At 31.3% G+C, this 19,282-nt stretch overlaps 1 protein-coding gene across 1 annotated transcript; it reads right to left on the reverse strand.

Annotated features, from left to right (window-relative positions):
• Positions 1 to 13,879: 13,879 nt before the first annotated feature.
• Positions 13,880 to 15,650, reverse strand: LOC111878450 (alkane hydroxylase MAH1). Its single transcript, XM_023874951.3, has one exon. The coding sequence runs from the start codon at positions 15,647 to 15,649 to the stop codon at positions 14,150 to 14,152; it is 1,500 nt and encodes a 499-aa protein (XP_023730719.1). The 5' UTR covers position 15,650; the 3' UTR covers positions 13,880 to 14,149.
• Positions 15,651 to 19,282: the final 3,632 nt, after the last annotated feature.

Below are 19,282 nucleotides of genomic sequence, written 5' to 3' on the forward strand. Positions count from 1 at the left end.
TATATATTTCATAATTTATTATTATTGTTATTGACTATTGTCACTACACGCCTTTATGTCCCACACATTTGTCTTTATAATGTTTTAAAAATTGTCCTTTTATGTTTTTTAAAAGTCATTATAGATACGCCTCTATGTCCCACACATTTGTCTTTATAATGTTTTAAAAATTGTCCTTTTATGTTTTTTAAAAGTCATTATAGATATTTAAAACTTTAGTTTAATTTCTATTATACATTTTTATCAAATCTTTTAATTATCTCCAAAATAATGACATACAAATTATTGACTTATTTTCATGTTTTTATTATATCATATGATATTCATTATAAAAAATTGCTTGACATTCACAATTTCAAGCTTATCAAAAAAATTATTTAGTTTAAAACTAATCAATCAAGGTTTAAGTAGAATCTTCACCTTTATGTTCTACTTACCTTTATGTTCTAGTGAGTTTCAATTTTATTTAAAATTCCATAATTTTGTGAATTATAAGAATCGAAACTATTTAATAGTTCTTATTTTGTTACAGGTTTGCATAACAAAAAAATTTAACGTTGTGTTCTATATCCAAGACCACAAACAAAAGCTTCTCGATGTTCAAACAACAATTGCTTAAGTTGTGAAAGGAATTTATTCGAACCCACGCCAATGGCGTTGTGACCTTTTACTATTACAAATAAAAAACGTGTCTTTGGCGCGACAGGGCATTTCCTAGTTACCAATTAATCCATGTGCTTTACTCCCTAAAGTTTTCATTAATTTAACCCCTCTACTTTTCCATTTTGACAAAACAACCCCTAAATTCAAATATCTTAACAAATTAAGTTTCTTATTATACCCCATTTAGGGGTGTTGTTAAACACCCAAAATTTGGATCAAAACCACCGAACTAATTAAAGTCAAAGCCACTGTTAATCACACCCAAAGAATAATAGGTCAATTTAAATCATTACCTCCTGCAACCGATTTGTTAAATCAATATATTCCAATTCAACAATATACATCAGTTTTATATTTGTGTTCCTCATTTTATATTTTAATTTCAGTTTTAGTCCTTTTCTTTTTTAATATAAATAATATACAAGTCCCGTATATTTGCAATATAAATAATTTTACATTAGGTCCTTCATTTTATATATTGATTTCAGTTTAATTATTTTCTTTTTTAATACTTTCAGTTTATACCTTTCTCTATTTTAAAAGATAATAACATTCCCCACATTAGGCAAAACTAATATATATATATATATATATATATATATATATATATATATATATATATATATATATATATATACATATATATATATATATATATATATATATATATATATATATATTGTCCTTTAACTTACCCTACATTTACAATAAATATCATATCTTTATTTTAGTGCGGTCTAAATGAATACCACTACAGTCAAATCAAAATAATATAACTATATTTATATTTATGGTCCTTTGACTTACCATATATTTAAAATAAATAACATATCTTTATTTTAGTGTTGTTTAAATGAATACCACTATGATCAAATCAAATAGTATAATTATATTTATATTTATGGTCCTTTAACTTATCATGTATTTACAATAAATACCCTATCTTTATTTTAGTGTGGTGTAAACGATTCGATCAAATCAAAATATTATAACTATATTTACATTTATGGTCCTTTAACTTACCCTATATTTACAATAAATACACTATCTTTATTTTAGTGTTGTCTAAATGAATATCACTACGATCAAATCAAAATAATATAACTATATTTATATTTATGGTCCTTTAACTTACCTTACATTTACAATAAATATTCTATCTTTATTTTAGTGTTGTCTAAATGAATATCATACATCACTCGTTGAGTTTCACTGGATTGGGTTCTGCACAAAGTGAATATTTGTCGACCTGTTTTCCGCTTTGGCATGGCCTGCAAGACATCTCACATCATAAATTTATTGTTATCGTCTTCGCTTATAATGACCATTACGTAAAAGTTGATTTACAAGAATCACATCCAATGCCTACAGTTTTATCACTTTGGTGTCACCATAGATCAGAACGTGCTGTTGGATGAGAAATATTGTATAATGCTAGACTTAATGCATATATTCCAACGAATGCACCACGTAATAATTGTAATATTCATGTAGTTGATGTCCCTGATAATTAATAAAATTAAAATATGACAGTGTTTGACAAAACGGTGGTAAATGAAAATGATAATTTTATTTATTATAGTTGTGAAAAAATATCATATTATGTTTTTTGTTGTTCGTGATTGTTATTTATCGTTTAAGGTTAAATGAACTAATATGAACAAATCTATACTCCTCACCCTTCCATTTATCTTCATCACTGTGCAATTGACCCCATCATTCCATTTCGTATTAGCCAAAACTAATAACTATATTTACATTTATGGTCCTTTAACTTACCTTATATTTACAATAAATATTCTATCTTTATTTTAGTGCGGTGTAAATGAATAGCACTGCAATCAAATCAAAATAATATAACTATACTTACATTTATGGCCTTTAACTTGCCATATATTTACAATAAATACCATATCTTTATTTTAGTGCAGTGTAAATGAATACGTACGATCAAATCAAAATACTATAACTATATTTACATTTATGGTCCTTTAACTTACCATATAATTTATATAGTATTCCTTTTCATGCCTAATGTTTCTTTATAAATGAATGTATCCCAAACTTCATTTTCATTGTACGATAGTTTGAAAAACGTTAGGCTAAGTAAAAGAAAATGAGTTGGCCAGAATATTTGCCATCGTTGGATGAGTTAAATTACGAGGTATGTTCGTGTATTATTATTCATATATTTATGTTTTTATATATCACATGTTTATATTTTTATGTATTGATTAGGCTAATGAGATTCATACAAACAATGCATCTCAAGATAATGATAATGAAATACTTACTTCATCAGTGACACATAAGAATTTGAAACTAGCATGGTATAAAGTTTTAGATTTATTAATATTGTTATTAATCAATAAGTTTACTTGTATCTAATATTTTTTTAGGTATTTAATTCTCGTCAGCAACTAATAGACTGGGTGCAAAATATGGGGCGTGGACTTGGTTACGTTATTGTAATAATAAGATCCACTGCTAACTCAAATATATTTTTTTTCAATGTGATCGCAGCGGTACATACAGAAGTAAAAAGCATCCACAAAAAATACCGGTACCAAAAAAATTAATTGTCCATTTGCACTAAAAGGCAAATATTCATCAAAAGATAATTGTTGGTCATTAAAAGCCATATGTGAAATGCATAATCACGAGACCGCCTTATATTTAGAAGGTCTCCCATATCCAAGGTGTCTTTATGTAGATAAAACTCAATTAGTGGAAGATTTGATAAGAAAAAATGTGAAACCAAAAGATATATTATCTACATTAAAGAAGGAAAATGTAGAAAATTTATCTATTCTTCCAACTATATATAATGCACGCCAAAAATTCAGGATGAAGGAGAATAGTGGCAAAACTCAAATTCAAGTTGTTATGTCTTTCTTGGCTGAAAATGGCTATATCTACTACAGTCGTGCCGATAAGTCAATTAACGAGCTTCAAGATTTGTTTTTTTTCTCACCAAAGATCATTAGAGATGTGGCGTGCATTCCCACATGTCATGTTGATGGATGCGACATACAAAACAAACATGTACAAGATTCCCCTCCTTGAAATAGTTGGTGTAACTCCAACTAATCAGACCTTTTGCGTAGCATTTATCTACATGCATAAGGAAACAAAATCCAACTACACTTGGGCACTAGAGTGTTTAAAATAAACAATAGATAGTTCCATGTTTCCATGTGTAATTGTCACGGATAGAGACTTGGCTTGCATGAACGTATGCAATAATGTATTTCCAGAAGCTAAAGGATTACTTTGTAGATGACATATTGTCACAATCAGGAATTTTTGTGCCTTGCAACTACAACACTTAAGTCAAATTATGAATCCAAAAACATAAGAGCATGTATGATGCTTACTTTATGACAACAAAATTGTAATCAAATACACCATACAAGCACTACAAATAGCCGTTAAACAATTGGAAACCCTAGGAGTTGTTGTTTAAGTCCATTTTGGACTAGGACTTCTTTATTGGGCCCAAAGGACCAATAAGCTTCCAATTTGGCTACCTTGGGCTTAGAACTCTTAAATGGGCTCTAATTGGACCCACTCTCTTTCATTTTAACATTTTGGGACATATTGAGCCTAGAATGAAATAAGACACCTTAATAGACCTCATTGGGGCATAACTAACCTAATTAGACCTAAAGGGACATAAGAATCATATTCATATTTATTTGGGCCGTAAATTTCTCTAAAAGGGCCAATGGGACAAAAACCATTAACTTGGACTCCATATTATGGACTTGAACATAAAAGGCCCAAAACCCCATCTCTCTTCCCTATCTCTCGGCCCAAACCATAAACCCAAGAGGAAAGGGGGTTGACCTTGCTTGCCACCTCATTATTGTATGAAGGATATCTAGGCTTTTGCACTTCAAACATCCATGCAATCTCATCTTCCCATGCAAGCACTTCCTTTTCTCCCTCTCTCTCTTGCTCTCGGCCGAGTTCAAGCACACACACACACATTTCACTCACTTTTCTGTCAAGAAAACTCTCCCATACCTCTTCCATATTTTCGAGATTCAAGGACTTTGCAAGGAGGATTCTTCACAAATATCATCATCTAGGTAAGTTGATGCTTGAATCCACACTCTAGACTCCTTGTTCTATACAAAAATCTCTTCTTAACTCATATGAAATCATGATCTTGCATCTTAGAATCACCTCAAATTCGAGATCTTCATCAAGGTGTTGCTAGGGCCGAAAATCACCTCACTTTCTTCCTTTTCTTCTTCAAATCAAAACCACAACTCAAGGTGAGCTTCATACCCCCTATTTTTCGGTTTTTATAAGTTTTGTGGGGGAGAATACAAGCAAATGTGTAGATCTATGAGTATATGTATGCTTTGTGTGATTTCTATGCTTATATATATATATATATATATATATATATATATATATATATATATGTTTTTATGTGATTGTGGTGTTGGTACTAGTCAAAAAGAACTTAGAAACCGAGATCTACAATATGTTGAATGAAATAAGTATAACTTATATTATTTCACACAAATCAATTCTAGAAAAATAACCAAGTTGGTTAATATGAACATCTTTGGGCTTAAAACCCATTTTTGGGCCCAAAATGCTAAAAATACAAAACTAAAGGGCCCAAAACGACAAAATACAAATTCTGAAGGTTGAGATGAGTCAAAACAATTTCTAAAATGTATTTTCTGAAAATTTACTCTTTTGAAGGGTTAAAATGTGAATTTTTAAACATAATGGGCCAAAAATGGACTTTTCGGCCCAATAAAGCCCCAAATTGCGAGATTTTTAAATTGGAGGGGCTGAAACTGCACATTTATGTAAAACAGGGGACTACTAGTGTATCAAGTTCATTTCAAGGGTTAAAAATGCTTTTCAAATTTAAAAGGGACCAAAGATGCAAAAATTTTCCATTTTGGGTCAAAATTGTAAAAATTGCGAAAATAGAGGTTTCAACCGAGAAAATTTCATTTTGAGGGACTAAAACTGTTTTTCAAGTAAATTTGGGCTGAAAAATATCTTTTCAACAAGTTTTGATACTAAAGTGTCAAGAAAAATGGTTTAAGGACTAAAATGGAAATTCTTTTATATAAAGGGTTAAAAGTGTAAATTTATCAAAGAAGGGGCTTCAAAAAGAAAAATTCTAATGTTTAAAACAATAAATCCTTAAAGATAAAATACGAGTACCACGACTACCGGCGAAACGTAATACACCTTCAACACCAAAAATCATTACCAAACGAATTGATTTGGTCTCGAATCAATAACGAATCAAAAATCAATAAACGATGATACTTCAATACACACGCGAAAATTTACGGGAAGTCAATACACACGTGGGAATTCACCAGACGTCGATACACCATCTTTGGGCCCGAAAGTTTCAAATCGTGCTTGTTGGGCCTAGCTAGCCCAATGACATGATCTTTAGGCCCGAAGGAAACGCGCTTACATGTTGTTGGGTCTTATACGACCTAACTCCGTGTAAAAGGACTTTCAATAGCTTTTGTGCTGTTGGGCCCCAAGGGTCCTTTGGTACTGCTAGTGAAGTCAAATGCGAGTCGGCCAAGGGCCTTTCGCATTCACGATAGCCTTGAACGACTCATGGAAATAACGGGGGCTTCACACCCTCTTTTCTCCTAGGTTGTGGGGCTATGAGAAGCCAGGGTGGTTGGATTAAGTGAGTAGTACGGACGACGCCTAAGGGATCGTTTGTATAGTTGTAACCTAGTCATTTTCATTAATGCGTGATTATAACAACTCACAACCCATAATTAATCCAATGTCACCTGGAATTATCGAATACACACGTCGCAACGGCATAACAATATATAAAACGCGTAATTTAAAGTATTAGGAAAACATCGGGTTTTCCTAGGGATTTCAACACTTACACCTATGTGATGCATACCAAGTCTAACAATTATTCACACTTATAGAAATAAACAAACATACTTACGGATCTTCACACTTTTTCTTACTTACAATAATCTTTTCAGAAAATATCAGATTTTCTGGTGGTTTTCAAAATGATACACATCATTACTTTTCAAACATTACTTATGAACTCACCAACATTTCATATGTTGACGTTTTTCCAAAATACTTGTATTCTCAGGTAACAGGTAAATCGAAGAAAATGTACCTAGTGATATCATGATGTTTTGTTTAATTAATATCGAACAGTTTATGTTTTGGAATTGTAATGTGTAAAAACAATGTACTGAATGTAAACACTCATGGTTGTAATATTTCAATGCATGGTGACGAATGATGTTATGATTCATGTATATTTATTGTGATGGTATTCAATTAAGTCACAACAGCCCTCAGACGTTTCCGCCGTCTGGTTCGGGGGTGTGACACATATCAATACAAGCATTAAGAGAAAATACAAAACGTTTTTAGTGTATCGTCGTTGTTGGACCCCCTTTTTTAAAGGTTGGAAGAAATTAGTCGAATCTGAAACTGAGGAAGCATACAATTCCAATCTCTTACAAGTCGAAAACATTTTGGTGGACTATAAAGGTTAATTTAACATATCTTTTAGATTTGTTAGTTTAATATATATATATATATATATATATATATATATATATATATATATATATATATATATATATATATTCAAAATTGATGTAAGTGTATTATGTTTCAGAAGTTATTACTTACTTGAAGAAAAACGTGGTTGATACAATATAAAGAAAAGTTTGTATCTGTTTGGACCGACGTATTTCTCCATTTTGGGAATTACACAACCAATAGAGTGGAGAGTCAGCATGCTAAAGTAAAATTATACTTGGACTGAACAATCAGATTTAGCGACTATGCAATCAAAGCAAGTTTAGGACAGAGCATGATTATTACACGACATCGTTTCGTCCATCCAATTTTCAGATATTTGGTTGGTAATGTTTCAATTTATGCACTTGAAATAATTTTCAAGGAATTTGAACAAATCAAATTCCTTGAAATTTGTGGATGTCAACTGCGTACTAGTGACAGACTACCATGTGCGCACGAACAAGCGGTATATTTAAAAAATGAAAATCCAATACCACTTGATTCCATTCATAACTTTTGGAAAAAAAATTTAATTTAGATCCATGCATCTGACTAGAAGATGATGATGTTGATGTTGAAGGCCAAACGTCTAACACACAGTTGAAAAAACAATCAAGATCTAGTAAGTTCAGTTGGGTGCGGAAGTTAAAAGATATTTTGTCACCATCAAAAACTTCGCTTCGGGAACCTACTTCTCACAAAAACAAAGTACCAAGTGGACGTCCGCGGTTGAGTACACAAACAAGACCTACTGTTCCGCCTACTCAAGATCCAATGACTCAATATCCTTGTAGACATAGTTTTGCGACGTCTATGTCAGATTATAATGGGTCTAATCAGTTTGATTTAAACCAGGAACCAGAGAGGCACAATACATTTTCGTTTCAACAACCTTCAACATTTTATTCAAATTCACTTATGAGTGAAATTCCAAATGAATTTCATCCATACATTACAAACATTGAAGAAGTGGAGGGAGATGGAAATTGTGGATTTCGGGCAATAGCTGTCTCCCTCGGGTATAGTCAAAATTATTAACGTAAAATCCGTTCAGACTTATACAACGAGTTATTAGAAAATTGGGGACGATATTCAATGATTTTTCAGGATGACATAAACAACGTACAACACTCATTGAGTTTCACTGGATTTAGTTTTGCACAAAGTGAATATTGGTTGATTATGTCGGATATTGGATTTCTTATCGCTAATAAGTATGGTGTAGTTGTCTATTTTTTTGACAAACAAGGTTCGTCGACCTGTTTTCCACTTTGGCATGGTCGGCAAGATATTTCACATCATAGATCTATTGTTATCGCCTTCGTTTATAATGGTCATTACGTAAAAGTTGATTTACAAGAATTACATCCAAAGCCTACAGTTTTGTCACTTTGGCGTCACCATAGATCAGAACGTGCCGCTAGATGAGAAATATTGTATAATACTCAACTTAATGCATATATTCCATCGAATGCACAATGTAATAATTGTAATATTCATATAGTTAATGTCCCTGATAATTTATAAAATTAAAATATCACATTGTTTGACGAAACGGTAGTAAATGAAAATGATAATTTTATTTGTTATAGTTGTGAAAAACATATCATATTATATTTTTTATTGTTCGTTTAATTGTTTGTGATCGTTATTTTTTATTATTCGAAACGTAAACAAACTCGAATTTAAACCGAAAAGTTTATAAAAAAAACATGTAATTTAAAAAAAATAATAACAAAAGAAAAGCTTAACCACCTTGAATTGTACCAAAAAATATATAAAAATAAACACGTAAAAATAGTTTTTCAGGTTAACAAATGAAAATTATTAATAAAAGTCAAATTATGTATAATACGACGTTAGCAAAAAGGGTCATTCATGCAAGTTTTGGAAACCACAGATACCATATTCGTAAAAAAAATTACCAGGGACTGGCTTTGTGACTTTTGACAAACCATAAGGACCATTTTTGTAATTTTGATATATATATATATATATATATATATATATATATATATATATATATATATATATATATATATATATATATATATATATATATAGACAAAACTTCAAAAACGGTCCCTGTGGTTTCCGAAAACATCAAGTTTAGTCCCTAAGTTCAAAAAACCTCACGGATCGTCCCTGTGGTTTCAAAACTTTTAATGTTTAGTCCTTCCGCCTAACTCTGTCAGCTTTATGCCGTTAAGTGAGGGGCATTTTCGTCATTTCAATACCATGGACCATTTATGAGGTTGTCTCTATTAAAAAAAAAGAAAAATATATAATTATTTAGTAAAAGGGCCCCACCCCCCCTCTCTCTCTCTTAACATCCAACCCTATCCCCATTTTGATCTCGCTATTCCCCGGAAACGACTGAATCTTCTTCATCCCTCTCAAGTATTTCACAGGAGGAGCGTATTCATCGTTCACATGTTCAGTGGTGTTAAATTCATTCATGAACAAAATTGCATTCGGATCAATTTTATGAACTCGATTGAAAAACAACGACGACGCATTCTTCCCGAGTCTCTTCTCGAAGAAGTTATGATGCAGATTCTCGTTCATCACATCCCAACCAATCAACCTTCCTTTATATCGATTCACCACCGAATCAACTCTTTCTTCTTTCTCGATGACAAGCTAGCTAAATAACCACCGATATTTGTTGTTGTTGCCTTCCTTTTTCTTCTTCAACTTTAATCGAGAAAATCTCCTGCAGAGGTGGGGTTTTCCGACATTCAAGAGGGCAACAACCCCCTCCCATTTGACGGGAATGGAAAAGATACGAATGAAAGAAATTGACGGGACCTCCGACGATGGTTGAGCCAATCACAAATGGAGGGAGAGACACCAATTTGTGGCGACAGGAAAACGGAAGGACCCAAGTGGCAACGGTTTCCGATCAAGGGGGTGTACCGCCGATGCTTGATCGGATTGAAGAGTGAAGAAGAATGGAAGTGACAGCTATCGTTGATTTCTTCTTTGACTTGGGCTACTCCGGCAGTGAAACTCGAAGGGAGGGGGCAACTACAGTCGCCGATCAAAGTAGGGTGTTTGGGGGTTGAGCTTCGACGGGAAAGGTGGAGAGGGGGTTAGATCGGAGGCGGCAGTCCCCATTCTTCTGCTTCGTTTTTCCGGTGAACCAAGGTTGGAAGGGGTGATGGCGAACAACATCGATTCTGCTTAAAAGAGTTGTTGAATTCTCTCCCTAACGAATTCTTTTCTTCCTTGTTCGAAGATTATTGGAGAGACCTGCTCTCGCCAGACCGTCGCCACCACCACCGGAGGAGCTGCCTCTCTATCATAAATTTGTAATGCTATCCTCCCTTGGAATCATCTAAATTCGATTATGCTAGTATCATACAATAAACCATTTCCTATGAATAGAAAAGGGAATGGATGATTCTAGTGTCATGGGGTTTTTCAGTACAGATTGTAAATGGAAAATGGAATCCCCTGAACGATTTGATACTATTGTGGTGTTAAAGAAGGAAGATAGTCACAACATGATAAATCCTTGTGAACCCATCAAAGTTTTTGATTAAGATGATGAAATATGAAACATATTGAATAAGGATTTGAAAGAATGGTAATCAGATTATGTTTTTTTACCTGATACCCAATTGGAGATTAAGCATCTCGATCTAATTCTATGGCGTCCTTGTACAACATTTATGGAGATTCCAATTTTGTTCAAAGTGTGTTTGTTGGTGTGAAATGTATCTGAGTTTTTTTTACGAAGAAGATGATCGTGTGTATGAGAGAGAGAGAGAGGGTGGGGTCCTTTTAATTGTCTTATATATTTTTTTCTTTTATTTAATAGAGACAACCTCATAAATGGTCCCTGGTATTGAAATGACGAAAATGCCCCCCACTTAACGGCAGAAAGCTGACGGAGTTAGGTGGAAGGACTAAACATTAAAAGTTTTGAAACCACAGGGACGATCCATGAGGTTTTTTGAACTTAGAGACTAAACTTGATATTTTCGAAAACCATAGGGACCGTTTTGAAGTTTTGTCATATATATATATATATATATATATATATATATATATATATATATATATATATATATATATATATATATATATATAAAATTTGAAAAAATAAAAAAAAAATTATATGAAATCTATACAAACTCTATTAAAATAAAGAACAAATAAAATTGTTATATAATAATAATAATAATAATAATAATAATAATAATAATAATAATAATAATAATAAATTGTTAAAAGAAAATAAAAAAGAAAAAGGAAGAATAAGTTAGTGTTTTTATTTGAAACAAGGACTAAAAGTGTAATATTCATAAATTATAGGGATACAACATATTAATTTTTAAATTAGGAAACAAAACTGAAAATAAAACCAAAGCACAAGGACCATTTCTGTAATTTATTCTAAACAAATACATTAAAATCAATGTTTTAAAAACCGATTTGAACCGACCGGTCGAACCAGAAGAGGGAGCGGTTCAACTATCACCAGTTTTACATTGATTTCTGAACTGGATTAAACTGGCCGATTTTTAGAATAAACCGGCTGAACCGGTCAAAATAAACCGATTGAACCGGTTAAACCGAATAAAAACACATAAAAAAGAACCATTTACGTAATAAACTTTGGTGATTTTTTTCAAATCTATTTAGTTTTCTCTAAATAAAAACCTATGGTAAATGTTATAAATTCTTTTGATGTGTTTGTATTCATCAAAAACTATATTTCGTTTCGGTATTATATTTTATTTTCTTTTTGAAGTATATGGATTGATATAAAACACTAAAACTTATGGTTATGTATTATTTTAATGTATTTGGATTCATCTACAACTTATTTTTATGTGTATTTTTAATGTTTGAACTTGTAAACATCAACTTCATAATTTCTATATGTATGTATGTGTAGGAAAATAGAAAAAAACATGAAAAATATAGAAACCGGTTCACCCGGCGGTCGAACCGGTTAAACCGGGAACCGATCATCATACCGGTTCAACTAAAAAACCGATTTTTAAAACACTGATTAAAATAGTTTTAAAATCCGTAACCCTTAATATATCATTCAATAAAGTCATCATTATTTATTTAATATTTTTTTAATTAAGTTTACCATTAATACTTTCTTTTCCGGGTGTATTTAAAATTCCCCCCCCCCCCCCCCCCACACACACACACACATTTAGTCTCTCACTATATTTGAACTCTTTTTATGCTACATAATTATTTCTAATTATTTTTATTAATTGCTATTTATTTATTTATTATTATTATTTCCTTAATTATTAATTACTTACTTTAAATTTACTTAATATGTTTCATTTATCTAATTTTAAAAGTTTATCTTTAATTATTATATAACTAGTTTATAACCTATGGGAACCACGGTTATAAAATTAATTAAACTTTCATAATAAAAATTTATAATTATTAATCAAGAATTTTAAATAAATCATTTTAAATTAATTATTAATTAAGAGATATATCAAAATTTTAAGTTATTATAATTTCATATTTGACATATAATTAGAAAAATGTAAATTTGAATTTTGAAATGACTTGTCTAATATATTTAGATGACACATGGCATAATATTAATGAGGAATTGTATTAGAGTGACATTTGTCAAAAGGAGATTAACACTATTCATTTATTAGAATAGGGATCGTCTGTATTCTTTATTTTACATTTTTTTCTAAATAATAAAATGATAGACAAGATGTTATAAATATTGTGCTCCACCGTCATACATTACACCAAGGCTGTGTTTGGCGCGCCACAGCTAGCTGATAAGCTAGCTTATTTTTCGAGCTTTTTTATGTTGTTGTATTTGGTAAGCCAAAAAGTAGCTGATAAACTAGCTTTTTAAAAAGCTACTTAGACTAGCTTTTTAGGAGCTTTTTTAAAATTTTCCAAATACACCCCTTAATTAATTATAGAAACACATATTCTTACATGTCCTTTTATGTAATTTTATATATTTCAGCTAGTTTTATCAAACGTTATTTTTTATCAGCTAGCTTTTCAACCATCAGCTAGCTTTTCAGCTAGTCCGCCAAACATAGCCCAAGTAGAATACCATAGTTTTTACTAGGCCACTTGCCATAATCAATTTCTTTTGATCCTTCCATCCTGATAATATATTAATTAATCAGATATGAAGCTCTACCATCACATTCGAGTAGAATACACCAAATATAGTATATATTTTTTTTCTTAGGAATCTATTTCCTTACCCAAATAGTCATCTAATCTAGTACGCCTGATTTGTTGAAGCTTGAAACTATGTGTAAAATAACACATGGTTATATAAATGAATAAGGAAATCATAAAATATGTATTATATATATGTAGTTTCATATTTTTCAAAGGCAATATGTTAGGCACATGTGAGTATAGTTGAGGCCATGTGTTAGATTTTTTCACACGCATTTAGCATCGATGCAGGTGGTAGCAAAGAGTTACTCTTAAAAAGATTAGGAAAAGTAACGATCAAATAAGAAAAATGACCAAAATTTCACCAAAAGTTAAACAACCCTTGTATATTGCATACATAATTATATATCCTAATCATTTGTAACGTTTCGTGAGTACGTACAACCATTTGTTATTTTATATTGCCAAAAATCCAAACAAAAAAAATAATGGTAAAGTTTAAGATTATTATCCCACAAACTGAAATCTGATACGTATCTTACGTACATACCATCTTCTATGTAATATAGATACTAAGAAACACGGGTGACATTTCAATAGTTGATGTGGTAATGAATATATGTTCTTAGCACACACATATCCGTGAGGATTTATTAAGAAATATTAAAAATTCATAAACTAAACAAAACATATATAGTAGTCTCACACAAGATATATCACCTTTTCCATAATATTTGGCTCACATATTCACTTAACTTAGTTTGGTTAACCTCACCTTCAACCCATGCTTCATTTGAAGTGTTATTGAAGCAATTGGATACACCATGTGACCTTCAACCAGCTCAATGTGATAATGATAAATGATCATAGAAGCCACTATCTTTAGCTGAGTGAAACTCATGTCCTTACCTATACAAATCCTTGGTCCACCATTGAAAGTCGGGAACTTGTAAGATGATTCATGTTTGATCCCTCCTTCCTTTGAAATCCATCTTTCAGGCTTAAACTCCATGCAATCCTCACCCCATATCTTTTCCATCCTTCCCATGCCATAAAAATATAGCAAAATCTTAGTGTTTTGATCAACTTGGTGGCCACTTGGAAGTATATCCGGCTGTAAGGGAGTTTTGTGGTTAAAGGGAACAGGAGGGTAAAGCCTCAAGGCTTCACATAGAGCCCCATGAAGATAAACCAGTTTGCCTAACTCTTTGGAATTCCAGTTCTTTTGATCATCTACTTTCTCCTGCAATAACGTGTGAATCTCCTCTCGGATCTTGTCCTCTACGATTGGATTTTTTGCAATAAGATAGAAAAACCATGAGAGAGCTGTGCTAGTTGTATCTCTCCCAGCACCAATTAGGTTCTTTATGACATCTTTTAAAAACTTGCTAGGATCTTCAAAACTACTGCTTTGGTCTTTAAACTCTCTAACCAAGGATGCCAATCCAAAATGTTCACTTTCTATGTTAGTATTGGACACATGTTGTATTCTAGCTAAGCACTTACACAAGAACTGATCAAAAGTATTGTTTGCTTCACTTAACTTCTTTTCATTCCCCATTTTAAATAGTTGTTGAAATTTCCAAAAGATTGGAGGTGAAAATAGTCTGCACAACATACTTTCTCCAATATCTGTTAAGGACTTCTCACAAGGAAGGAAAGGAAAATCAAGAGACAAGCTTTTTGGATCAAAGTCTAAGAGCAACGTGCATATAGTATCAAAAGTGAACCTTTGGAATATGTCCTGCAAATCCATCTCATTGCCTAGTTTGGAAATAGATTCCAATATTGGTAAAAGCCCTCTTTCCATCTTATTCCAGACAATCCCTTCGAAGACGCTTTGAAAGTTGGGTTGCCTGAAAAGAGACATGGTGGTTTTGCGTTGGATCTCCCATAAATGTCCATCGACATTAAAGATGCCATCTCCAAAGAAATCAAATATTTCACGGAATTTTGGGCCTTTCGGATAATTAGTAAAGTTCTTGCTCAAAACATGTTGGATGTCTAATGGGTCTGTGGTAAAAAGCATGTCCATGTTGGTAAACCAAGGTCCTCTCAACATGAAACTACCGCCACTACGATTAATATATATCGCCAAGAATTCATGGATTTGGTTCAAGTTTGTAAGGGCTTGAAACACACCAAGATGCGGCCAATATCTATCGATAAGAGCTTTTAAGTATTGAGGTCTGTAATGAAATATTAATAAAGAAAGAAAAATGAGGATGGTCAAAGATTCAAGGAAAGCCATATGAAAGAAATGTAAAGATATACATATGAACTTAAGTGGTACATGAATGATTATATATATATATATATATATATATATATATATATATAATAAAAGAGATATTTATTATTTCACCACATTGATTTGAAACTCCTGTAACTTTTCAGTTTCTTTCCAATAATGATTATAAGTTGATTAATTAATATTATATAAGTGAAAAACCTAAATTAACTAAACTTATTAGTTTTGGATATTTTGTATATAAATCGTTGTCATTTAAAGTCTTAACTTTTGAATAATTTTTATAAAATACTTAAATTGTTAATTAAATATAATGTTAAAGGGTTAACTTAAACCAAAATTTTAATTAAACTTTAAAAGAAAATCCATAGAATTTTTTTGTAAATAGTTACAAGTTATAAATTGTATTGTTAAATGCAAAACCTAAATTGTAATCGTATATTAACTAAAAAACTTTCTAATTTTTTATAATCATTGAGAGTCTCCAAATAATTAGCTTATAAAAACTCTTACAACAACAATAGTTAAAAGTAATATTATATAAAAAAAATATTGTTACATTTAAAAACAAAACAATGATTGATGTTTTAAATAATTATAATGATACAGATTAATATGTTAAGAAAATAAAATTTTTAAAAATTCATTAGTCATAATAACAACTATAAATAACATTAAATCATATATTGTATTTAATTTTATTCATTAATAACCTGCTCATTGATACAATTGAGATTAAATTGTTTTAATAGATTTCTACCTTATCACTAAAAATAATAAATAGTTTACGTCAACTTAATAGAAGAATTATTATATAAAAATTAACAACAATACCATTGTTATATTTAAACACATATATTTATAAATATTTCTACTATATTATTATATTATGCATAACACAGTTATTCACCTAGTTATATAATTGATTACAAGGTTTGATGGTAAATATCATGCAATGCCTAACATGCCTAACATGCCAAAATTCGTTTAGTTACACTCATCACATACCATGCATCCTAACATTTACAACTAATTTAATTAGAACTTACTAGCATGTGTTGAATGTGAGGTTAACCAAATAAGTGAAGTTCATATGTGCCAAACATAATAGAGAAAATTGTAGATTTACTGTGAAATTACTATATATGTTCTATTTCATTTATAAATTTAATATTTCTTTATAAATTCTCATGGATATCTGTGTATTAAGAACATAATATATATATATATATATATATATATATATATATATATATATATATAGTAACATCCGGATTTTCAGTATGTATCTTTTCTGGCTTTAATTTACTTAATTCGTTGAAATATGAAACACTGAAAATTTAGGATTTTTATCTAGGTGCGCCGGGGAGCCCAAGACCATGGGCTGAACGGCCTTTAGGGTTTCTGAGACTATTTATTGCACCTTAACTCCTAGGGTTTGTCTAATCTTGATCCATCTTAGTTCTAGAACGTCCATTTGGAGAAAACATAACCTTCTTTGAGTGTTGTGTGCTTATCCTCCCTATGCTTGAACCTCATTTACGGCTTATTTTGTGCGTTTTAGTGAAGGGATCAAGAAAGGTGGTGTCTAGGAGCTTGAAGCTTGAAGATCTTTGCATTCTCCATACTTCTGGACCATTGTAAGTCATAAAGATCCATGCTTTATTGTGTTTCCTTTTTAGATCTAAGAGTATTTGGTGTTTTGGTCCTTAGTTATGAAGATTTGGTCCCTTTATGGCTTGATCTATGGAGTTTGGACAACTCATTGATCTTTGAGTTATGTTCTACTTCACATATGATGTTTATATGGTGTTGAGAGTGCATGAAAGATCTCTCTTTACTCTACGCATGAAGAAAAATAGATTCATGGACTTTTTGGAAACTAGGGTTTTGGACCTATTTGGTTTGGGGTGTTTTAATGGATAAATTTTCCATTAAGACATCATTTAGGTCCATATTTGAGAGTTAGAAATTTGGGCTTAAGAGATTAAGTCGAACGTGGGGCGCCTCCTAAAGGCGTCGAGGTCGGGGCACTTTTTGGGTTTTCTAAGATGCGACTTTTTTTTTATGCCAAGTCCCAACTATTTTGTCCTGTAGTGTACACTGGGCGCTTAAGAGAGGTGTGGGTTGACCAAAAGTTTGACTTTTTTCTAAGTATTTGAAATATGGAATACAAAACCCCCTAGGGCTTGAAGAGGTTAATTAACATTTTTTTACTATTTTAGATGACTCTAACTTCTTACATGTTTTGTTTTGAATTTTCATGAAGGATTATGGAGTGGAAGATCGACCATTTGGTTGGATTTTTGGTTGATTTCAACATCAATTTGTACTTTCAAGTTTAAGAAATGTAGATGTTATATATATATATATATATATATATATATATATATATATATATATATATATATTATTAAAAGAGAAACCTTATGACATCATTTTAAATAATATGGACTCTTGATTGTATTTCAATCTTATTTTTTCCACCCTTAGATCAAATTGCTGACATCATTTTCCCCATATGAAATGTATTTAATTTCAATAAGTGTTTTCCAAACGTGAAACAATAACTTACATTCGTTGAAATGGAATGTATTTAAATCCAATAAAAGCTTTCCATATTTTAAATATTGAATTTCCGGTTATGAAGATTTTAATATGGTCAATTTTAAAAGCATATTACTAAAAATCAATTTCAATTAAGTCATTAATATCAACCATTAATATAAATATGTTTATATTAGTAAACCATTAATATAAAATCTATTTTTATTAGGAAATCATTAATACCGAAAAATTCTATTCAAACTATCACACATATATACGATTCATCTTTGAATACACGGCTCACACTTATTTTCAATTCTTTATTTTCTTCAAACCTTCTCCCACAACATCATTATTATTGCTTATAACTTCCATCATCATTCTCTGCTTCAAACATTCACTCTTGTGCACTAGAAGGTCAGTACCTTCTTTTGCTTTTTATATTTTTTTGTTCCTATATCAAATGTATGTATTCATATATTTCAAATTTCTTTGTCACAAATTACATGAAATCAGTTAACTATTTTTCTGAAACTTTTCAAATAAACAGGAAAAGATATTACGTACTTTTAACAAAACAAAAATGTAACACTCTAAAAATCCAAGCCAATTTAAATTTTTCAAAAACCGCCCAGTTTCATTAAGTTATTACAAAAAGGTTTTCAATACATTTATTATCAGAGTATTCCCAGAACCATATCATAAAACAAGAACATGAGGAGTGGTACGATCACGCATTCGCCTTGCCACGGTCTCCTGAAGTACCTGAAAAACATTAAACCACAACTGTAAGCCTGAAAGCTTAGTGAGATACCCCCAAAATACCAACCACATATACCATGCATAACATATCATAAACGAACAGAACAACCATGCACTTCGGGTCTACTGTGTGACTGGTCCGCCGCACCGAGACTTTAGTCGGCCTGGTCACCCCGCTGACTCGTCGAGTCCCTATGCTCTGAAAATCTCATAGCTCGACTCAAGTCACCGAGTCGCCCCAAGACTCATCGAGTCCCACAACTCTGAGTCTAATCGCTCTCAACTCACTGAGTCATCCCTTGACTCACCGATTCACAGATCAAC

This window comes from Lactuca sativa, chromosome 8 (assembly GCF_002870075.4).
Source record: "Lactuca sativa cultivar Salinas chromosome 8, Lsat_Salinas_v11, whole genome shotgun sequence".
Classification (NCBI taxonomy): Eukaryota; Viridiplantae; Streptophyta; class Magnoliopsida; order Asterales; family Asteraceae; genus Lactuca; species Lactuca sativa.

Bases quoted from the DNA above. Each gene is read 5' to 3' on its own strand.
- LOC111878450 (XM_023874951.3), bottom strand. From the start codon at position 15,649: ATGGCTTTCCTTGAATCTTTGACCATCCTCATTTTTCTTTCTTTATTA.